At 43.6% G+C, this 25,000-nt stretch overlaps 1 protein-coding gene across 2 annotated transcripts in view; it reads right to left on the bottom strand.

The window, feature by feature from the left end:
* LOC110500839 (neuroplastin) overlaps nt 1-25,000 on the bottom strand; it is an 89,098-nt gene that overhangs the window by 374 nt on the left and 63,724 nt on the right. For both annotated transcript variants that reach the window (XM_090213538.1, XM_036960449.2), the window contains 7 exons: nt 22,086-22,260; nt 17,779-17,873; nt 14,818-14,951; nt 13,588-13,861; nt 6,261-6,282; nt 5,162-5,230; nt 1-1,142 (listed from right to left, as the gene is read on the bottom strand). The exon at nt 1-1,142 is cut by the window's left edge and continues 374 nt beyond it. In XM_090213538.1, coding sequence (XP_090069664.1) covers nt 5,170-5,230; nt 6,261-6,282; nt 13,588-13,861; nt 14,818-14,951; nt 17,779-17,873; nt 22,086-22,260 — 761 coding nt within the window. In that variant the 3' untranslated portion in view covers nt 1-1,142; nt 5,162-5,169. The remainder of the gene's footprint in view (nt 1,143-5,161; nt 5,231-6,260; nt 6,283-13,587; nt 13,862-14,817; nt 14,952-17,778; nt 17,874-22,085; nt 22,261-25,000) is intronic.

The following is a 25,000-nucleotide window of genomic DNA, read 5'->3' as shown; positions in this document are numbered from 1 at the left end:
TACAATTACATACTAAATTAACTTTATATAGAGATCTTTTTTTATTTCCATTATTTTTCCAAAATGTAAGTGCATCTCATGAATGAATATCCTTCATATTACTCTACATGTATTGTTACATAAGGTGGTTGGATACATACAATACAGTACATGTTAAATATAGGAATTTTCAATCAAATTCAAAAAGACAGGGACATTGCAAAGCCCTTACTAAAACGCGAAACCAGATGTGATCTGATAAAATATGAATGAATAAGTAACCGATTTATAAAATGGTATGCGGCAGAATGATAAACTGTACAGATCTACTGTCATACCAGATTATAATTGGTGGCGAAGTCTTTAGCTTCTCATAATCAACACAAATAGTGATTATCTATTATCTGAGTAAACAAAAAAACAAGCCTGTGTCCCAAGTGACACCCTATTCCATATCATTCCATTCACATTCAAATCTGGACTTTGAAACCATTTCCACTCATTTTTCTTTGATCCGGGGGGCCTGGTTTAGACCTGGAACACCAGGTAGGTCAAATGCATTAACAGGTAGAAAAACCGAAAAAAACATCAGTTCTACAGAGCTTGTATGATAAGATTTGAATACTCCTGCCCTATAGAGTGCAGTACTTTTGACCAGAGACGTTTGGGGGGCGGGGGACTATATAGGGAAAAAGAGTGTCATTTGGGACACAGTCAAAAAAGCCATGTCAGGTCCGGGACCAAACAGAAAGTTAGAATACCTTGCATGCATTACTTCAGAATTGAGTAAAAATCGGAAAAATGATAAGAATTTGATCAGACTAAATAATCAAATCAAAACGATCAATAAACAGCGACAATCAATAACTGCATGCAGCAAACAATGGTTATAATGCTTCCATAGACACTTCATAAGTCATTCATAATGCTATGGGATCACGTTCATTGATCACATTCTTCACCCGATAGCTAGATAATCAAAATCAGAAGGCATGCCTCATCAATAATCAATCAATACAGACATGTACAGTAGCTCCTTCCTCCTCCTCTTCTTCTTCTACGTCGTTTTATTGGCAGATAAATTCTTATTAACACATTTCTATAAATCCCTTTTCCTGGTTACTTTCATATGGTCGATACATACATGTATAATATGTTATTATCTGTGGAAGGAAAACCAGGAAGTCAGTCATTAGCGTGTAAGTTAAATTGCTTAGGTTGTAATGACACCATGGTTGGGGATAATTCCATTTTGAATTCAGTCCGTTAGGTTCACTTCCTGGATTTATTGAAATGGAATTGACCCCACAACCCTGGCTGTTGCACACCACTTTCAGGGGGGCGATTTCATGTATAATATATAACTATCTGTCAGTTTATAATATATAACTCAGAACAGCCTCGATTTGTCGGGGCATGGACTCGACAAAGCGTTCCACACAGGGATGCTGGCCCGTGTTGACCAATACTTCCCACAGTTGTGTCAAATTGCCTGATTGTCCTTTGGGTGAGGGACCATTCTTGATACACACGGGAAACTGTTGAGCGTGAAAAACCCAGCAGGCTTCCAGTTCTTGACTCACCCAAACCGGTGCGCCTGGAACCTACTACCATACCCCGTTTAAAGGCACTTGGATCTTTTGTCTTGCCCATTCACCCTCTGAATGGAACACAGACACAATCCATGTCTCAGTTGTCTCAAGGCTCAACAATCCTTCTTTAACCCCGTTTCCTCCCCTTCATCTTCACTGATTTAAGGGGATTTAACAGGTGACATCAATAAGGGATTATAGCTTTCACCTAGATTCACCTGGTCAGTCTGTTGCGGAAAGAGAAGGCGTTCTTATTGTTTAGTCCACTCAGTGTACATCTATCTGTCAGTGGTATTGACGAGATTACATCTATCTGTCAGTGGTATTGATGAGATTACATCTATCTGTCAGTGGTATTGACGAGATTACATCTATCTGTCAGTGGTATTGACGAGATTACATCTATCTGTCAGTGGTATTGACGAGATTACATCTATCTGTCAGTGGTATTGATGAGATTACATCTATCTGTCAGTGGTATTGACGAGATTACATCTATCTGTCAGTGGTATTGATGAGATTACATCTATCTGTCAGTGGTATTGACGAGATTACATCTGTCTGTCAGTGGTATTGATGAGATTACATCTATCTGTCAGTGGTATTGACGAGAGTACACCTATCTGTCAGTGGTATTGACAGGATTACATCTATCTGTCAGTGGTATTGACGAGATTACATCTATCTGTCAGTGGTATTGACAGGATTACATCTATCTGTCAGTGGTATTGACAGGATTACATCTATCTGTCAGTGGTATTGATGAGATTACATCTGTCTGTCAGTGGTATTGATGAGATTACATCTATCTGTCAGTGGTATTGATGAGATTACATCTATCTGTCAGTGGTATTGACGAGATTACATCTATCTGTCAGTGGTATTGACGAGATTACATCTATCTGTCAGTGGTATTGACAGGATTACATCTGTCTGTCAGTGGTATTGATGAGATTGCATCTATCTGTCAGTGGTATTGATGAGATTACATCTATCTGTCAGTGGTATTGATGAGATTACATCTATCGGTTAGTGGTATTGATGAGATTACATCTATCTGTCAGTGGTATTGACAGGATTACATCTGTCTGTCAGTGGTATTGACAGGATTACATCTATCTGTCAGTGGTATTGACAGGATTACATCTATCTGTCAGTGGTATTGATGAGATTACATCTATCTGTCAGTGGTATTGATGAGATTACATCTATCTGTCAGTGGTATTGACAGGATTACATCTATCTGTCAGTGGTATTGACAGGATTACATCTATCTGTCAGTGGTATTGACAGGATTACATCTATCTGTCAGTGGTATTGATGAGATTACATCTATCTGTCAGTGGTATTGACAGGATTACATCTATCTGTCAGTGGTATTGATGAGACTACATCTATCTGTCAGTGGTATTGATGAGATTACATCTATCTGTCAGTGGTATTGACAGGATTACATCTATCTGTCAGTGGTATTGATGAGATTACATCTGTCTGTCAGTGGTATTGATGAGATTACATCTATCTGTCAGTGGTATTGACGAGATTACATCTATCTGTCAGTGGTATTGATGAGATTACATCTATCTGTCAGTGGTATTGACGAGATTACATCTATCTGTCAGTGGTATTGACGAGATTACATCTATCTGTCAGTGGTATTGACAGGATTACATCTATCTGTCAGTGGTATTGATGAGATTACATCTGTCTGTCAGTGGTATTGATGAGATTACATCTGTCTGTCAGTGGTATTGATGAGATTACATCTATCTGTCAGTGGTATTGACGAGATTACATCTATCTGTCAGTGGTATTGACGAGATTACATCTATCTGTCAGTGGTATTGATGAGATTACATCTATCTGTCAGTGGTATTGATGAGATTACATCTATCTGTCAGTGGTATTGATGAGATTACATCTGTCTGTCAGTGGTATTGATGAGATTACATCTATCTGTCAGTGGTATTGATGAGATTACATCTGTCTGTCAGTGGTATTGATGAGATTACATCTATCTGTCAGTGGTATTGATGAGACTACATCTATCTGTCAGTGGTATTGACGAGATTACATCTATCTGTCAGTGGTATTGATGAGATTACATCTATCTGTCAGTGGTATTGACAGGATTACATCTATCTGTCAGTGGTATTGACGAGATTACATCTATCTGTCAGTGGTATTGATGAGATTACATCTATCTGTCAGTGGTATTGATGAGATTACATCTATCTGTCAGTGGTATTGATGAGATTACATCTATCTGTCAGTGGTATTGACAGGATTACATCTATCTGTCAGTGGTATTGACGAGATTACATCTATCTGTCAGTGGTATTGATGAGATTACATCTATCTGTCAGTGGTATTGATGAGATTACATCTATCTGTCAGTGGTATTGATGAGATTACATCTATCTGTCAGTGGTATTGACAGGATTACATCTATCTGTCAGTGGTATTGATGAGATTACATCTATCTGTCAGTGGTATTGATGAGATTACATCTATCTGTCAGTGGTATTGATGAGATTACATCTATCTGTCAGTGGTATTGATGAGATTACATCTATCTGTCAGTGGTATTGATGAGACTACATCTATCTGTCAGTGGTATTGATGAGATTACATCTATCTGTCAGTGGTATTGATGAGATTACATCTATCTGTCAGTGGTATTGATGAGATTACATCTATCTGTCAGTGGTATTGACAGGATTACATCTATCTGTCAGTGGTATTGATGAGATTACATCTATCTGTCAGTGGTATTGACGAGAGTACACCTATCTGTCAGTGGTATTGACAGGATTACATCTATCTGTCAGTGGTATTGACGAGATTACATCTATCTGTCAGTGGTATTGATGAGATTACATCTATCTGTCAGTGGTATTGACAGGATTACATCTATCTGTCAGTGGTATTGATGAGATTACATCTATCTGTCAGTGGTATTGATGAGATTACATCTATCTGTCAGTGGTATTGATGAGATTACATCTATCTGTCAGTGGTATTGACGAGATTACATCTATCTGTCAGTGGTATTGATGAGATTACATCTATCTGTCAGTGGTATTGACGAGATTACATCTATCTGTCAGTGGTATTGACGAGATTACATCTATCTGTCAGTGGTATTGACAGGATTACATCTGTCTGTCAGTGGTATTGACGAGATTACATCTATCTGTCAGTGGTATTGACGAGATTACATCTATCTGTCAGTGGTATTGATGAGATACAGTGTGGTCACAGTTTATTGATAAAGTAGACTAGCTTTGTTTTTCAATATTGATCCCCTGTACAACATGTGGCTATCTGTGGTGATTAACAGGTTATTCATAACATACTGTAGCTACATGATGCAGTAAACAACAACAACATACAACTGGATAAACAGATCATATGTATCAAGCTTCTCAGATTAGGAGTGATGAATTAGGATCAGCCCCCACCCCCCCTCCCCCCCCATGTCTGTGATCCTATTAATTGTGTTCTGTAAGCAAAAACGATCCTGAATCAGATGCTTGATGCTTTAGTTTCTTATCTTGGCATTACCAATTAAAAAAAGTCTAACTTACCAGTGTGCTCAGTTTGTGTTCCTCTGACGAAGGTTCTTGTCTTTGTGATTGTTGGTGGAATTAGTTTTCCTTCAATAGGATACACACACGTTAGACTGGGATACCATCAAAATAATTCTACTGTAATGCACCTTATTGCTGATCACAAATATTACATCTACTGATCATTCAAAGGGGTTAGAACCCTACAACTACTGATCATTCAAAAGGGTTAGAACCCTACAACTACTGATCATTCAAAGGGGTTAGAACCCTACAACTACTGATCATTCAAAGGGGTTAGAACCCTACAACTACTGATCATTCAAAGGGGTTAGAACCCTACAACTACTGATCATTCAAAAGGGTTAGAACCCTACATCTACTGATTATTCAAAAGGGTTAGAACATTACATCTACTGATCATTAAAAAGGGTTAGAACCCTACATCTACTGATCATTCAAAAGGGTTAGAACCCTACATCTACTGATCAGTCAAAATAGTTAGAACATTACATCTACTGATCATTCAAAATGGTTAGAACCCTACATCTACTGATCATTCAAAATGGTTAGAACCCTACATCTACTGATCATTCAAAATGGTTAGAACCCTACATCTACTGAACATTCTAAAGGGTTGGAACATTACATCTACTGATCCTTCAAAAGGGTTAGAACCCTACATCCTTGACCATTCAAAAGGGTTAGAACCCTACATCTACTGATCATTACAAAGGGTTAGAACCCTACATCTACTGATCATTACAAAGGGTTAGAACCCTACATCCTTGACCATTCAAAAGGGTTAGAACCCTACATCCTTGACCATTCAAAAGGGTTAGAACCCTACATCTACTGATCATTACAAAGGGTTAGAACCCTACATCTACTGATCATTCAAAAGTAGTTTTTTTCAAGCATGCCGTATGGATGACTCATTGTTGCTGTCAATTAGGAACATTGGAATTTGAAGATCAATTTCAGTTTACTTTCTGAATTCAAATAGAACCCTGATTTACAGTAGTTTACAGAAACAGGTACAGCACGGAAATACTAGAGTAAAACACCACACATAGACTTCTAACTAAATAAATGATTGTAACATAGATGTACTTACATTGGTCCAGCTGGTTCGTCATCTGATGCACAAAGGGAAAACATAGAGAAATGAAGACAAATGAACAAAATGGTGCACGCTGATGGTGAAATGGCAATTTGTTATGGTAGAAAGTACGTCTAAAAATAAGCAATGTGTTACGGTGGTAATGCGACTGTAACATCTTGCCTGGTTGGAGGCTCGGTCGAACGATGTTCAAAGACAGTTCTGCGTGTTCCAATAGTTCCATCATTTTGGAATTGAACTTAGTTCCATAAGTGGAATTAAAAGGGCAATTTCACATATTCATAATCTCCCGCATCACTCCAACATTAACATGCAGTGTGTGAAAATGGAGCGTCTTTATGTTTTGTAGTAGTAAAAAAATAAAGAAAGGAAGATTAGTTGTTTCCAATGACATCAGTGTACATATTTTGATTTTAAACAATTATGAATATGCATCGATTACTAATTAAAAAATACTCATTGTCTACTAATTGTCCACTAAATGTCTACATATTGGTTAATGATGTCATTCAAAACACTTATCTTGATTATGGCAGCCCCCGGGCCCCCCCAACCTCACCTCTCTGACTCAGAGGGGTTGGGTTAAATGTGGTAGACACATTTCAGTTGAAGGCCTTCAGTTGTACAACTGACTAGGTATCCCCCTCTCCCTTTCCCTCTCTCTTTTTAACTACAAAAACATAGAAACACGCCATTTTCACATATGTTGATGTTGGGGTGGTGCTGGAGATGATGAATATGAAGTTGAAACATTTTCTATATGTCCCTTTAAATTCCATAAGTGGAATTCAGTTAAATTCCATGTGTGGAATTCAGTTAAATTCCATAAGTGGAATTCAGTTAAATTCCATAAGTGGAATTCAGTTAAATTCCATGTGTGGAATTCAGTTAAATTCCATATGTGGAATTCAGTTAAATTCCATGTGTGGAATTCAGTTAAATTCCATAAGTGGAATTCAGTTAAATTCCATAAGTGGAATTCAGTTAAATTCCATGTGTGGAATTCAGTTAAATTCCATGTGTGGAATTCAGTTAAATTCCATGTGTGGAATTCAGTTAAATTCCATATGTGGAATTCAGTTAAATTCCATGTGTGGAATTCAGTTAAATTCCATGTGTGGAATTCAGTTAAATTCCATATGTGGAATTCAGTTAAATTCCATATGTGGAATTCAGTTAAATTCCATAAGTGGAATTCAGTTAAATTCCATATGTGGAATTCAGTTAAATTCCATATGTGGAATTCAGTTAAATTCCATGTGTGGAATTCAGTAAAATTCCATATGTGGAATTCAGTTAAATTCCATGAGTGGAATTCAGTTAAATTCCATGTGTGGAATTCAGTTAAATTCCATGTGTGGAATTCAGTTAAATTCCATAAGTGGAATTCAGTTAAATTCCATAAGTGGAATTCAGTTAAATTCCATAAGTGGAATTCAGTTAAATTCCATAAGTGGAATTCAGTTAAATTCCATAAGTGGAATTCAGTTAAATTCCATGTGTGGAATTCAGTTAAATTCCATAAGTGGAATTCAGTTAAATTCCATGTGTGGAATTCAGTTAAATTCCATGTGTGGAATTCAGTTAAATTCCATGTGTGGAATTCAGTTAAATTCCATGTGTGGAATTCAGTTAAATTCCATGTGTGGAATTCAGTTAAATTCCATAAGTGGAATTCAGTTAAATTCCATAAGTGGAATTCAGTTAAATTCCATAAGTGGAATTCAGTTAAATTCCATAAGTGGAATTCAGTTAAATTCCATATGTGGAATTCAGTTAAATTCCATGTGTGGAATTCAGTTAAATTCCATAAGTGGAATTCAGTTAAATTCCATAAGTGTAATTCAGTTAAATTCCATAAGTGGAATTCAGTTAAATTCCATAAGTGGAATTCAGTTAAATTCCATAAGTGGAATTCAGTTAAATTCCATGTGTGGAATTCAGTTAAATTCCATAAGTGGAATTCAGTTAAATTCCATGTGTGGAATTCAGTTAAATTCCATGTGTGGAATTCAGTTAAATTCCATAAGTGGAATTCAGTTAAATCCATAAGTGGAATTCAGTTAAATTCCATAAGTGGAATTCAGTTAAATCCATAAGTGAATGAACTAAACTTAACCTCATAACCATGCTGATGGAATGGAAGCTCAGATAAAGAGGTTAAATAGAGAATAGAACCTATGCTGAATGGAAGCCATTTTAAAACTTAGCGTGAGACGTACAAATCACAGTAACAATTAACACCAAATGCAGTCAAAAAGAGCAATTAAAACCAACAAGAACCATGGGATGACAAAGTGATTATGAAATTCAAGCAGAGCAGATGCAAGTTTAAAATTCACTTTTGTTACACACATACCGTATCATGCATAGGCAGACAGACTGCGCACAAAAGTCTATTCACGAACTGCCATTGAAATTGACCAGCACAGAGAAAACAATTGTTGTCCTGTGAGGCTAAATCGGTAGTGCATGGTGCTTGCAAAGCCAAGGAGTGTGGGTTCGATTCCTACTGTAAGTCACTTTTTATTAAACCGTCTGCTACATGGCATGTATTATATTATATTCATTGACTCTTTACAAAAGGTATATATGCTCCTAGCATAAACTAGAGAATACAAAACATTCAAAACTGAAGATACCCTTGAAGGTGACCTTGAAGGTGACCTTGGCACAATATACCATTTGCTTTGTTTATGTAAGCTCAGAGTCTTTGACTGAGAAACGCCATAGAGAAGTTAAGATGCATTACACTTTTAAGGTTCTAAAGAAAACCCAGTGAGCAAAACGAGCGATATGTCCAGATGACAACCAAAATATGACGTCTTGATGAAATCTTGATGCCGTCAGTAAAATAAACATCTTTACAGAGACCATTTAGTTGTAAACTGGTAATATGACCAGATGACAACCAAAATATGACGTCTTGATGACATCTTGATGCCGTCAGTAAAAAAAGAACATCTTTACAGAGACCGTTTAGTTGTTTAGTTGTAAACCAGTAATATAAATCTTTCCAATATCTTTCCAACAACAAAATCAGTTTAAAACCAGAGAATTACGTCTGTTTGACGTCTTGTGCCAAATTTTGCCCACTGTGGACAGATGCATGTAGATAATGTTGTGTGAATATGTCCTGGGGTCAGATTTGCTGTCTTGGCCAATATCCTATGGTACAACAACCATAGGAGTTAGCTGAACAACACAAACAGCTCTTGGGCCAGGCATAGTATGTTATAGATGCTGATTGAAACTCAAGAGGCATGCAGGAGTCTCTCACTTACCAAACATTGGTTGGGTTATGCAATTTGGGAAAGAGGCGGGGAAAATATTACACAGTAATACCCTACTTGTATACTCTAAACTTGTCTTAGCACTGCTAATGTATATTAACTAAGGGTGTGTGTGTGTGTGTGTGTGTGTGTGTGTGTGCGCGCGTGTCACACCTTCGCAGTAGACATCTGCTCTGTCGTTACCTGACACTATGCTGGCTGCGCCTGCACTCAATAATTCAGTCTGAGTAGCTTCACCCAACAGGCGGACACACACACACACACACACGACACACAACTCAGTTGTTGTAGAACACACCTTGTCAGGACAATCTCAGGGATAAAATATTATTGGGTAGTATGACACTGTAGCCAACAGGGAAGTGTCTATTATTAACGACTGTCGAAGTGCCTTGGCTTGCTCCCCAAATGGCACCCTGTTCTCTATACAGAGCCCTATATGCCCACTGTCCAAAGAAGTGCACTATAAAGGCAATAAGGCACCATTTGAAACGCATGTCATTCTCTTGTTTTCAGTTAGGCCAGCTGGGACGATGGTAGACTAGCTGGGACGATGTAAAACCAGCTGGGACGATGTTAGGCCAGCTAGGACGATGTTAGGCCAGCTGGGACGATGTTAGGCCAGCAGGGACGATGGTAGGCCAGCTGGGACGATGTTATGCCAACTGGGACGATGTTATGCCAGCTGGGACGATGTTATGCCAGCTGAGACGATGTTATGCCAGCTGGGACGATGTTATGCCAGCTGGGACGATGTAAAACAAGCTGGGACGATGTTAGGCCAACTGGGACGATGTAAAACAAGCTGGGACGATGGTAGGCCAGCTGGGATGATGGTAGGCCAGCTGGGACGATGGTAGGCCAGCTGGAACGATGGTAGGCCAACTGGGACGATGGTAGGCCAGCTGGGACGATGTTAGGCCAACTGGGACGATGTTAGGCCAGCAGGGACGATGTTAGGCCAGCTAGGACGATGTTAGGCCAGCTGGGACGATGTTAGGCCAGCAGGGACGATGGTAGGCCAGCTGGGACGATGTTATGCCAACTGGGATGATGTTATGCCAGCTGGGACGATGTTATGCCAGCTGGGACGATGTTATGCCAGCTGAGACGATGTTATGCCAGCTGGGACGATGTTATGCCAGCTGGGACGATGTAAAACAAGCTGGGACGATGGTAGACTAGCTGGGACGTTGTTAGACTAGCTTGGACGATGTTAGGCCAACTGGGACGATGTAAAACAAGCTGGGACGATGGTAGGCCAGCTGGGATGATGGTAGGCCAGCTGGGACGATGTTATGCCAACTGGGACGATGTTAAGCCAACTGGGACGATGTTAAGCCAACTGGGACGATATTAGGCCAGCTGGGACGATGTTAGGCCAGCTGGGACAATGTTAGGCCAGCTGGGACGATGGTATGCCAGCTGGGACGATGTTATGCCAGCTGGGACGATGTTAGGCCAGCTGTGACGATGTTAGGCCAGCTGGGACGATGTTAGGCCAGCTGGGACGATGTTAGGCCAGTTGGGACGATGTTAGGCCAGCTGGGACGATGTTAGACCAGCTGGGACGATGTAAGACCAGCTGGGACGATGTTAGGCCAGCTGGGACGATGTTAGACCAGCTGGGACGATGTTAGGCCAGCTGGGACGATGTTATACCACCTGGGACGATGTTAGGCCAGCTGGGACGATGTTATACCACCTGGGACGATGGTAGGCAGCTGGGATGATGGTAGGCCAGCTGGGACGATGTTAGGCCAACTGGGACGATGTTATGCCAGCTGGGACGATGTTATGCCAGCTGGGACGATGTTATGCCAGCTGGGACGATGTTATGCCAGCTGGGACGATGTAAAGCCAGCTGGGACGATGTTATGCCAGCTGGGACGATGTTAGGCCAGCTGGGACGATGTTAGGCCAGCTGGAACGATGTTAGACCAACTGGGACGATGTTAGGCCAACTGGGACGATGTTAGGCCAACTGGGACGATGTTAGGCCAACTGGGATGATGTTATGCCAGCTGGGACGATGTTAGGCCAGCTGGGACGACGTTAGGCCAGCTGGGACGATGTAAAACAAGCTGGGACTATGTTAGGCCAACTGGGACGATGGTAGGCCAACTGGGATGATGGTAGGCCAGCTGGGACGATGTTAGGCCAGCTGGGACGATGTTAGGCCAGCTGGGACGATGTTAAGCCAGCTGGGACGATGTTAGGCCAGCTGGGACGATGTTAGGCCAGCTGGGACGATGTTAGGCCAGCTGGGACGATGTTAGGCCAGCTGGGACGATGTTAGGCCAGCTGGGACGATGTTAGGCCAGCTGGGACGACGTTAGGCCAGCTGGGACGATGTAAAACAAGCTGGGACTATGTTAGGCCAGCTGGGACGATGGTAGGCCAGCTGGGACGATGGTAGGCCAGCTGGGACGATGTTAGACCAGCTGGGACGATGTTAGGCCAGCTGGGACGATGGTAGGCCAGCTGGGACGATGGTAGGCCAGCTGGGACGATGTTAGACCAGCTGGGACGATGTTAGGCCCTAAACCCTGAACACCATAGGAGGGTAAACCCTGAACACCATAGGAGGGTAAACCCTGAACACCATAGGAGGGTAAACCCTGAACACCGTGGGTTAATAGTAGGGTAAACCCTGAACACCGTGGGTTAATAGGAGGGTAAAGCCTGAACACCGTGGGTTAATAGGAGGGTAAACCCTGAACACCGTGGGTTAATAGGAGAGTAAACCCTGATCACTGTGGGTTAATAGGAGGGTAAACCCTGAACACCGTGGGTTAATAGGAGGGTAAACCCTGAACACTGTGGGTTAATAGGAGGGTAAATCCTGAACACCGTGGGTTAATAGGAGGGTAAACCCTGGACACTGTGGGTTAATAGGAGGGTAAACCCTGGACACTGTGGGTTAATAGTAGGGTAAAGCCTGAACACCGTGGGTTAATAGGAGAGTAAACCCTGAACACCGTGGGTTAATAGGAGAGTAAACCCTGAACACCGTGGGTTAATAGGAGAGTAAACCCTGAACACTGTGGGTTAATAGGAGAGTAAACCCTGAACACCGTGGGTTAATAGGAGGGTAAACCCTGAACGCTGTGGGTAAACTAAAATGTTAGGCCAACTGGGACGATGGTAGGCCAACTGGGACGATGGTAGGCCAGCTGGGACGATGGCAGGCCAGCTGGGACGATGTTAGGCCAGCTGGGACGATGGTAGGCCAGCTGGGACGATGGTAGGCCAGCTGGGACGATGTTAAACCAGCTGGGACGATGTTAGACCAGCTGGGATGATGTTAGGCCAGCTGGGACAATGTTAGGCCAGCTGGGACGATGTTAGGCCCTAAACCCTGAACACCATAGGAGGGTAAACCCTGAACACCATAGGAGGGTAAACCCTGAACACCGTGGGTTAATAGTAGGGTAAACCCTGAACACCGTGGGTTAATAGGAGGGTAAACCCTGGACACCGTGGGTTAATAGGAGGGTAAAGCCTGAACACCGTGGGTTAATAGGAGGGTAAACCCTGAACACCGTGGGTTAATAGGAGAGTAAACCCTGATCACTGTGGGTTAATAGGAGGGTAAACCCTGAACACTGTGGGTTAATAGGAGGGTAAACCCTGAACACTGTGGGTTAATAGGAGGGTAAACCCTGGACACTGTGGGTTAATAGTAGGGTAAAGCCTGAACACCGTGGGTTAATAGGAGGGTAAACCCTGAACGCTGTGGGTAAACTAAAATTACTTGGGTTAGCCCTCCACTACATCACTGGTTGTTAGGTCAACAGCTGGTTGGCAAGGATTCACATATACAGAGAGAACTTCAGTATGTTTTAAAAATGTAGCATTGAAGAACGTGGACTATTGTCTTTCTCCACTTTGAAAACAATGAACTACTTGAAATGGCTATCTGCAAACTATACTTGACCACAAAAACAATAAAAACATCAAAATGAGAACAAACCACAAATCAAAATGGCCGCCATGACTGATACGGTCTCAGACTCCTCACTCACCGTCTTGTATGTCGTCTGGCTTCTTGCGTTTTTCATAGACCACGATGATGATGACCAGGATAATGACCTCGGCCAGGACGCCCAGCAGAGGCCAAAGCCAGGCCAGGTAGCTCCGGACCCGCAGCACAGACACCACGGACGAGGTGCCGATCATGTTGGTGGCGTTACACTGGTACTCCCCCGGGTCGGAGCCGATGTCCAGGTTGATGATGCTCAGCTCAGTGTAGTTGTCTTTGTTGTTAATGAAGAAACGGCCAGAGGAGTTTTCAATGTCCTGGGGGGAGGGGGAGAAGAGAAAGACAAGGGTGGGAGAGCAGAGAGAAAAAGAGAGAAGTGATTATGGTGTGTGTGTGTGTGTGCACAAGTGTGCCAATGTCCTGGGGAAAGAAAAACCACAATAACAACCACCACAACCACCACCACCACCACAACCACAACCACCACCACAACAACCACCACCACAACAACCACAACAACCACCACCACCACAACAACCACCACCACAACAACCACAACAACCACCACAACAACCACCACCACCACCACCACAACAACCACCACCACAGCAACCACCACAACAACCACCACAACAACCACCACCACAACAACCACAACAACCACCACCACCACAACAACCACCACCACAACAACCACCACCACAGCAACCACAACCACCACCACAACAACCACCACCACAACAACCACAACAACCACCACAACAACCACCACCACAGCAACCACAACCACCACCACAACAACCACCACCACAACAACCACCACCACAACCACCACCACCACCACCACCACCACCACAACAACCACCACCACAACAACCACCACCACAACCACCACCACAACAACCACCACCACAACAACCACCACCACAACAACCACCACCACAACAACCACAACCACCACCACAACAACCACAACAACCACAACAATCACCACAACAACAACCACCACAACAAAAACTACAACAAACATCACCAGAACATCAGACTCAAAAACCACCAGAACAAAAACCACATCAACAACAACAACAACAACAACAACAACAACCACCACAACAAAAACCACATCAACAACAACAACAACAACAACAACAACCACCACAACAAAAACCACATCAACAACAACAACAACAACAACAACAACCACCACAACAAAAACCACATCAACAACAACCACCACAACAACAACAACCACCACAACAACAACAAGACGTACCGCGTAGAACCCATTGTCCAGTTTGTGCCAGGTCCAGATAGGGTAGGGGTAGCCAGTGGCCTTACAGTAGAGCAGGGCCTTCTGGCCCTCGTTCTTATTGTCACTACGCTTGTGGCCTGTGATGTCAGGACCAGCTGGAATGAGGGCACAACCAAATCAGAACAAAGTAAATCAAAAACAAGGAATTCAATGATAACTTTTACTAATAATACAATGTTATCACATAAAAAGGTCTCAGGGCTAGTGTTCCAAATGGTGTATTTATTTTGAAAAGGGCCCACATGGCTCTCTGGTCAAAAGTAGTGCAATATGTAGGGAATCGGGTACCATTTGGAATGCACAGAATGAAGGCAATGCCAGTTTCACTATTAATACAATGTTATCACATAACTAAGCAATAAGCCCGAGGGAGTGTGGTATATTGGTCATATATCACAAACCCCTGAGGTGCCTTATTGCTTTTATAAACTGGTTACCAATGTAATTAGAGCCGCAAAAATACATGTTTTGTCATACCCGTGGAATACAGTCTGATATACCACGGCTGTCAGCCAATCAGCATTCAGGGCTCAAATCACCCAGTTTATAATAATGCTTTAGTGCTTGTATTCCAAATAGTACCCCATTCCTTATACAGTGCACTACTTTATGGGCCATGGTTAAAAGTAGTGCTAAATATAGGGAATAGGGTGCCACTGGGGAGGCATAGTGCACTATATAGGGAATAGGGTGCTACTGGGGAGGCATAGTGCACTATATAGGGAATAGGGTGCTACTGGGGAGGCATAGTGCACTATATATAGGGAATAGGGTGCTACTGGAGAGGCATAGTGCACTATATAGGGAATAGGGTGCCACTGGAGAGGCATAGTGCACTATATATAGGGAATAGGGTGCCACTGGGGAGGCATAGTGCACTATATAGGGAATAGGGTGCTACTGGAGAGGCATAGTGCACTATATATAGGGAATAGGGTGCTACTGGGGAGGCATAGTGCACTATATATAGGGAATAGGGTGCCACTGGAGAGGCATAGTGCACTATATAGGGAATAGGGTGCCACTGGAGAGGCATAGTGCACTATATATAGGGAATAGGGTGCTACTGGGGAGGCATAGTGCACTATATATAGGGAATAGGGTGCCACTGGAGAGGCATAGTGCACTATATAGGGAATAGGGTGCCACTGGAGAGGCATAGTGCACTATATAGGGAATAGAGTGCCACTGGAGAGGCATAGTGCACTATATAGGGAATAGGGTGCCACTGGAGAGGCATAGTATATATATATATACAAATGTGATTTTCTGGATTTTTGTTTTAGATTCCGTCTCTCACAGTCGAAGTGTACCTATGATAAAAATTACAGACCTCTACATGCTTTGTAAGTAGGAAAACCTGCAAAATCGGCAGTGTATCAAATACTTGTTTTCCCCACTGTATTGTGGCATCCATTTACCAGTTACATTGTTTTACAGTTTTGTCATTTAGCAGACACTCTTATCCAAAGAGACTTACGGGAGCAATTATGGTTAAGTGGCTTGCTCAAGGGCACATCGGCAGATTTATCACATAGTTGGCTCGGGGATTCAAACCAATTAGCCTTTTGGTTACTGCCAGTGAAACAAGCTAGGGCTGATTCTCTGATCCCGATGCAGAGTGGATGGATAGAGCTTTACAGTAATCCTCCAATCAGACAGACCAGCCACCATCTGCTACCTCTGAGCTGTCCCTCTACTGGTTAGATAGAAACTGTAGCTAGGCTGCCATTTGGAACGCAGAGACAATTCAGATCACTACAAGACCTTCACAAGACAGACCAAAGAGGTCAAAGGCTTATTGTGGTAGATAGGTTAATGTGTCAACTCAAAACAACAAGTAGATATTCAACACTGGTTGGGAGAAGTAGCCTGCTGCCGTCTACCTTTAAACTTGATGGAGTCTTTGGCAGAAGGAGGTCATATCAAAAGGGCCTCTACTGTGTCGTATCGAAGGGCCTCTACTGTGTCGTATCGAAGGGCCTCTACTGTGTCATATCAAAAGGGCCTCTACTGTGTCATATCGAAGGGCCTCTACTGTGTCGCATCGAAGGGCCTCTACTGTGTCGTATCAAAAGGGCCTCTACTGTGTCGCATCGAAGGGCCTCTACTGTGTCGTATCGAAGGGCCTCTACTGTGTCGCATCGAAGGGCCTCTACTGTGTCGTATCAAAAGGGCCTCTACTGTGTCGCATCGAAGGGCCTCTACTGTGTCGCATCGAAGGGCCTCTACTGTGTCGCATCGAAGGGCCTCTACTGTGTCGCATCGAAGGGCCTCTACTGTGTCGCATCGAAGGGCCTCTACTGTGTCGCATCGAAGGGCCTCTACTGTGTCGCATCGAAGGGCCTCTACTGTGTCGCATCGAAGGGCCTCTACTGTGTCGCATCGAAGGGCCTCTACTGTGTCGCATCGAAGGGCCTCTACTGTGTCGCATCGAAGGGCCTCTACTGTGTCGCATCGAAGGGCCTCTACTGTGTCGCATCGAAGGGCCTCTACTGTGTCGCATCGAAGGTCCTCTACTGTGTCGCATCGAAGGGCCTCTACTGTGTCGCATCGAAGGGCCTCTACTGTGTCGCATCGAAGGGCCTCTACTGTGTCGCATCGAAGGGCCTCTACTGTAATGGAAGTCCGGATATGATACTGCTCTTTGATATGACTTTTCAAATAGTACCCCATTCCTTATACAGTGCACTACTTTATGGGCCATGGTTAGTCCGGGGGGGGGTCCTATCGAAGGTGTCATTTCTAGGATGATATGACAGTGCTGTTTAAAGATGACATAAATGTGGCCATGGGCAGTCTATTAGGTCATCATAGCATCCTTGAATGGTTCATGTGAATGATTCATGTGAATGATTCATCAGTCTAGGATCAATCCTAGTCATTACTATTCAACACTGGTGGGTGGGCGTCGTACTGTACCTTTAATCTCGATGGTGGCGTTAGCAGGCGGAGCCATGTTAAAGGTGTAGACACACATGTACTCCCCTGCATCCTCTCCTCTGGGCTTCTTCAGGCTGTATTTACACAAAACAAACACCACAAGACAATCAATCCTCTAGTTTAAACAGTGTTCTGTTCTGCTGTGTTCTGTTCTGCTGTGTTCTGTTCTGCTGTGTTCTGTTCTACAGTGTTCTGTTCTACGGTGTTCTGTTCTACGGTGTTCTGTTCTACGGTGTTCGGTTCTACGGTGTTCTGTTCAACATTATTTAGTTCTACTGTGTTCAGTTCTAGGGGGCAGATTGTATATTTGTAGGGGGCAGATTGAATATGTGTAGGGGGCAGATTGAATATGTGTAGGGGGCAGATTGTATATGTGTAGGGGACAGATTGTATATGTGTAGGGGGCAGATTGTATATGTGTAGGGGGCAGATTGTATATGTGTAGGGGGCAGATTGAATATGTGTAGGGGGCAGATTGAATATGTGTAGGGGGCAGATTGAATATCTGTAGGGCAGATTGAATATGTGTAGGGGGCAGATTGTATATGTGTAGGGGGCAGATTGAATATGTGTAGGGGACAGATTGAATATCTGTAGGGCAGATTGAATATGTGTAGGGGGCAGATTGAATATGTGTAGGGGGCAGATTGTATATGTGTAGGAGGCAGATTGAATATGTGTAGGAGGCAGATTGAATATGTGTAGGGGGCAGATTGAATATGTGTAGGGGGTAGATTGAATATGTGTAGGGGGCAGATTGAATATGTGTAGGGGGCAGATTGAATATGTGTAGGGGGCAGATTGTATATGTGTAGGGGGCAGATTGTATATGTGTAGGGGGCAGATTGAATATGTGTAGGGGGCAGATTGTATATGTGTAGGGGGCAGATTGAATATGTGTAGGGGGCAGATTGAATATGTGTAGGGGGCAGATTTAATATCTGTAGGGCAGATTGAATATGTGTAGGGGGCAGATTGAATATGTGTAGGAGGCAGATTGAATATGTGTAGGGGGCAGATTGAATATGTGTAGGGGGCAGATTGAATATGTGTAGGGGGCAGATTGAATATGTGTAGGACAGATTGAATATGTGTAGGGGGCAGATTGAATATGTGTAGGGGACAGATTGAATATGTGTAGGGGGCAGATTGAATATGTGTAGGGCAGATTGTATATGTGTAGGACAGATTGAATATGTGTAGGGGGCAGATTGAATATGTGTAGGGGGCAGATACAGATACAGCAGGTGTATCTCACTGGTCATCCCTAAAGCCAACACCTCATTTGGCAGCCTTTCGTTCCAGTTCTCTGCTGCCTGTGACTGGAACGAATTGCAAAAATCGCTGGAGTTGGAGACTTTTATCTCCCTCACCAACTTCAAACATCTGCTATCTGAGCAGCTAACCAATCGCTGCAGCTGTACATAGTCTATCGGTAAATAGCCCACCCAATTTTACCTACCTCATCCCCATACTGTTTATATGCATTTACTTTTCTGCTCTTTTGCACACCAGTATCTCTACCTGTACATGACCATCTGATCATTTATCACTCCAGTGTTAATCTGCAAAATTGTAATTATTCGCCTACCTCCTCATGCCTTTTGCACACAATGTATATAGACTCTCTTTTTTTTCTACTGTGTTATTGACTTGTTAATTGTTTACTCCATGTGTAACTCTGTGTTGTCTGCTCACACTGCTATGCTTTATCTTGGCCAGGTCACAGTTGTAAATGAGAACTTGTTCTCAACTAGCTTACCTGGTTAAATAAAGGTGTTCTCAACTAGCCTACCTGGTTAAATAAAGGTGTTCTCAACTAGCCTACCTGGTTAAATAAAGGTGTTCTCAACTAGCCTACCTGGTTAAATAAAGGTGTTCTCAACTAGCCTACCTGGTTAAATAAAGGTGTTCTCAACTGGCCTACCTGGTTAAATAAAGGTGTTCTCAACTAGCCTACCTGGTTAAATAAAGGTGTTCTCAACTAGCCTACCTGGTTAAATAAAGGTGTTCTCAACTAGCCTACCTGGTTAAATAAAGGTGTTCTCAACTAGCCTACCTGGTTAAATAAAGGTGTTCTCAACTAGCCTACCTGGTTAAATAAAGGTGTTCTCAACTAGCCTACCTGGTTAAATAAAGGTGTTCTCAACTGGCCTACCTGGTTAAATAAAGGTGTTCTCAACTAGCCTACCTGGTTAAATAAAGGTGTTCTCAACTAGCCTACCTGGTTAAATAAAGGTGTTCTCAACTAGCTTACCTGGTTAAATAAAGGTGTTCTCAACTAGCCTACCTGGTTAAATAAAGGTGTTCTCAACTAGCCTACCTGGTTAAATAAAGGTGTTCTCAACTAGCCTACCTGGTTAAATAAAGGTGTTCTCAACTGGTCTACCTGGTTAAATAAAGGTGTTCTCAACTAGCCTACCTGGTTAAATAAAGGTGTTCTCAACTAGCCTACCTGGTTAAATAAAGGTGTTCTCAACTAGCCTACCTGGTTAAATAAAGGTGTTCTCAACTGGCCTACCTGGTTAAATAAAGGTGTTCTCAACTGGTCTACCTGGTTAAATAAAGGTGTTCTCAACTAGCCTACCTGGTTAAATAAAGGTGTTCTCAACTAGCCTACCTGGTTAAATAAAGGTGTTCTCAACTAGCCTACCTGGTTAAATAAAGGTGAAATAAAATAAAATAAAAAATACTTCAGGAGAGTAGACGAGGTTCGGGTTGACGGGATTGGTTAAGGTTAGGGCCAGGGTTCTGGGTGTTAGATGGGGTTCGGGTTGACGGGATTGGTTAAGGTTAGGGCCAGGGTTCTGGGTGTTAGATGGGGTTCGGGTTGATGGGACTGGTTAAGGTTAGGGCCAGGGTTCTGGGTGTTAGATGGGGTTCGGGTTGACGGGATTGGTTAAGGTTAGGGCCAGGGTTCTGGGTGTTAGATGGGGTTCGGGTTGACGGGATTGGTTAAGGTTAGGGCCAGGGTTCTGGGTGTTAGATGGGGTTCGGGTTGACGGGACTGGTTAAGGTTAGGGCCAGGGTTCTGGGTGTTAGATGGGGTTCGGGTTGACGGGACTGGTTAAGGTTAGGGCCAGGGTTCTGGGTGTTAGATGGGATTCGGGTTGACGGGACTGGTTAAGGTTAGGGCCAGGGTTCTGGGTGTTAGACGAGGTTCGGGTTGATGGGACTGGTTAAGGTTAGGGCCAGGGTTCTGGGTGTTAGATGGGGTTCGGGTTGACGGGACTGGTTAAGGTTAGGGCCAGGGTTCTGGGTGTTAGATGGGGTTCGGGTTGACGGGACTGGTTAAGGTTAGGGCCAGGGTTCTGGGTGTTAGATGGGGTTCGGGTTGACGGGACTGGTTAAGGTTAGGGCCAGGGTTCTGGGTGTTAGACGAGGTTCGGGTTGACGGGATTGGTTAAGGTTAGGGCCAGGGTTCTGGGTGTTAGATGGGGTTCGGGTTGATGGGACTGGTTAAGGTTAGGGCCAGGGTTCTGGGTGTTAGATGGGGTTCGGGTTGATGGGACTGGTTAAGGTTAGGGCCAGGGTTCTGGGTGTTAGACGAGGTTCGGGTTGATGGGACTGGTTAAGGTTAGGGCCAGGGTTCTGGGTGTTAGATGGGGTTCGGGTTGACGGGACTGGTTAAGGTTAGGGCCAGGGTTCTGGGTGTTAGATGGGGTTCGGGTTGATGGGACTGGTTAAGGTTAGGGCCAGGGTTCTGGGTGTTAGATGGGGTTCGGGTTGACGGGACTGGTTAAGGTTAGGGCCAGGGTTCTGGGTGTTAGATGGGGTTCGGGTTGACGGGATTGGTTAAGGTTAGGGCCAGGGTTCTGGGTGTTAGATGGGGTTCGGGTTGATGGGACTGGTTAAGGTTAGGGCCAGGGTTCTGGGTGTTAGATGGGGTTCGGGTTGACGGGACTGGTTAAGGTTAGGGCCAGGGTTCTGGGTGTTAGATGGGGTTCGGGTTGACGGGATTGGTTAAGGTTAGGGCCAGGGTTCTGGGTGTTAGATGGGGTTCGGGTTGACGGGATTGGTTAAGGTTAGGGCCAGGGTTCTGGGTGTTAGATGGGGTTCGGGTTGACGGGATTGGTTAAGGTTAGGGCCAGGGTTCTGGGTGTTAGATGGGGTTCGGGTTGACGGGACTGGTTAAGGTTAGGGCCAGGGTTCTGGGTGTTAGATGGGGTTCGGGTTGATGGGATTGGTTAAGGTTAGGGCCAGGGTTCTGGGTGTTAGATGGGGTTTGGGTTGATGGGATTGGTTAAGGTTAGGGCTAGGGTTCTGGGTGTTAGATGGGGACATACTAGTACTCGGTGTTGGCCCTCTCTCCACGGGTCTCTTTGATCTCCTCCCCATTCTTCATCCAGAAACTCTCGCTGTGGGCGCTGTGGGCTGAAGTTAGGTTGCACTGCAGGGTGAGGGGCAGGCTGTAGTGATCAACTGGCAGCGTGATATGGTCCGACGAGTTGATTGACGGTTCTGAAACACCAACAAGACACTTCCAATAGTCAATTCCATTTCAATACAGTCAATTCCTTGAAAAATGAGGAGAATTTGAATTAGAATTTCAGTGGATGGAACGTTCTGAAAGACCAATAAGACACCAGGGTTAGGGTCAGTTCCATTTCAAATCAGTTGGGGTCAATTCCACTTCAAATTGTTTCCTCTTTGTTTTTTTCCTTTTTCTCCTTTTCAATGTAGTTAATTTAAAATGACTTGAAGAGCAATGAGGACAATTTAATTGTGATTTCAGTGTACTTCCTGAATTGACTGAATTGAATTGAAATGGAATTGACCCCAACCCTGATAGACATCACACAGGCTTGTGTTGTGACAGCTGGGTGGTGATCTCTCTTAGTATTCTAACCTGTGTTGTGACAGCTGGGTGGTGTTCTCTCTTAGTATTCTAACCTGTGTTGTGACAGCTGGGTGGTGCTCTCTCTTAGTATTCTAACCTGTGTTGTGACAGCTGGGTGGTGTTCTCTCTTAGTATTATAACCTGTATTGTGACAGCTGGGTGGTGTTCTCTCTTAGTATTCTAACCTGTGTTGTGACAGCTGGGTGGTGTTCTCTCTTAGTGTTCTAACCTGTATTGTGACAGCTGGGTGGTGTTCTCTCTTAGTATTCTAACCTGTATTGTGACAGCTGGGTGGTGTTCTCTCTTAGTATTCTAACCTGTATTGTGACAGCTGGGTGGTGTTCTCTCTTAGTATTCTAACCTGTATTGTGACAGCTGGGTGGTGTTCTCTCTTAGTATTCTAACCTGTATTGTGACAGCTGGGTGGTGATCTCTCTTAGTATTCTAACCTGTGTTGTGACAGCTGGATGGTGTTCTCTCTCAGTATTCTAACCTGTATTGTGACAGCTGGGTGGTGTTCTCTCTTAGTATTCTAACCTGTGTTGTGACAGCTGGGTGGTGTTCTCTCTTAGTATTCTAACCTGTGTTGTGACAGCTGGGTGGTGTTCTCTCTTAGTATTCTAACCTGTGTTGTGACAGCTGGGTGGTGTTCTCTCTTAGTATTCTAACCTGTATTGTGACAGCTGGGTGGTGATCTCTCTTAGTATTCTAACCTGTGTTGTGACAGCTGGGTGGTGTTCTCTCTCAGTATTCTAACCTGTGTTGTGACAGCTGGGTGGTGTTCTCTCTTAGTATTCTAACCTGTATTGTGACAGCTGGGTGGTGTTCTCTCTTAGTATTATAACCTGTATTGTGACAGCTGGGTGGTGTTCTCTCTTAGTATTCTAACCTGTATTGTGACAGCTGGGTGGTGTTCTCTCTTAGTATTCTAACCTGTATTGTGACAGCTGGGTGGTGTTCTCTCTTAGTATTCTAACCTGTATTGTGACAGCTGGGTGGTGCTCTCTCTTAGTATTCTAACCTGTATTGTGACAGCTGGGTGGTGATCTCTCTTAGTATTCTAACCTGTATTATGACAGCTGGGTGGTGTTCTCTCTTAGTATTCTAACCTGTATTGTGACAGCTGGGTGGTGTTCTCTCTTAGTATTCTAACCTGTATTGTGACAGCTGGGTGGTGTTCTCTCTTAGTATTCTAACCTGTATTGTGACAGCTGGGTGGTGCTCTCTCTTAGTATTCTAACCTGTATTGTGACAGCTGGGTGGTGATCTCTCTTAGTATTCTAACCTGTATTATGACAGCTGGGTGGTATTCTCTCTTAGTATTCTAACCTGTATTGTGACAGCTGGGTGGTGTTCTCTCTTAGTATTCTAACCTGTATTGTGACAGCTGGGTGGTGTTCTCTCTTAGTATTCTAACCTGTGTTGTGACAGCTGGGTGGTGTTCTCTCTTAGTATTCTAACCTGTATTGTGACAGCTGGGTGGTGATCTCTCTTAGTATTCTAACCTGTGTTGTGACAGCTGGGTGGTGTTCTCTCTCAGTATTCTAACCTGTATTGTGACAGCTGGGTGGTGTTCTCTCTTAGTATTCTAACCTGTGTTGTGACAGCTGGGTGGTGTTCTCTCTTAGTATTCTAACCTGTGTTGTGACAGCTGGGTGGTGTTCTCTCTTAGTATTCTAACCTGTGTTGTGACAGCTGGGTGGTGTTCTCTCTTAGTATTCTAACCTGTATTGTGACAGCTGGGTGGTGATCTCTCTTAGTATTCTAACCTGTGTTGTGACAGCTGGGTGGTGTTCTCTCTCAGTATTCTAACCTGTGTTGTGACAGCTGGGTGGTGTTCTCTCTTAGTATTCTAACCTGTATTGTGACAGCTGGGTGGTGTTCTCTCTTAGTATTCTAACCTGTGTTGTGACAGCTGGGTGGTGTTCTCTCTTAGTATTCTAACCTGTGTTGTGACAGCTGGGTGGTGTTCTCTCTTAGTATTCTAACCTGTGTTGTGACAGCTGGGTGGTGTTCTCTCTTAGTATTCTAACCTGTATTGTGACAGCTGGGTGGTGATCTCTCTTAGTATTCTAACCTGTGTTGTGACAGCTGGGTGGTGTTCTCTCTCAGTATTCTAACCTGTGTTGTGACAGCTGGGTGGTGTTCTCTCTTAGTATTCTAACCTGTATTGTGACAGCTGGGTGGTGTTCTCTCTTAGTATTATAACCTGTATTGTGACAGCTGGGTGGTGTTCTCTCTTAGTATTCTAACCTGTATTGTGACAGCTGGGTGGTGTTCTCTCTTAGTATTCTAACCTGTATTGTGACAGCTGGGTGGTGTTCTCTCTTAGTATTCTAACCTGTATTGTGACAGCTGGGT

This window comes from Oncorhynchus mykiss, chromosome 2 (assembly GCF_057628025.1).
Source record: "Oncorhynchus mykiss isolate SJ-2025 chromosome 2, ASM5762802v1, whole genome shotgun sequence".
In the NCBI taxonomy this organism is placed as follows: domain Eukaryota; kingdom Metazoa; phylum Chordata; class Actinopteri; order Salmoniformes; family Salmonidae; genus Oncorhynchus; species Oncorhynchus mykiss.
The sequence above is the reverse complement of the archived record's forward strand: the minus strand, read 5'-3'. Positions and strand labels throughout refer to the sequence as shown.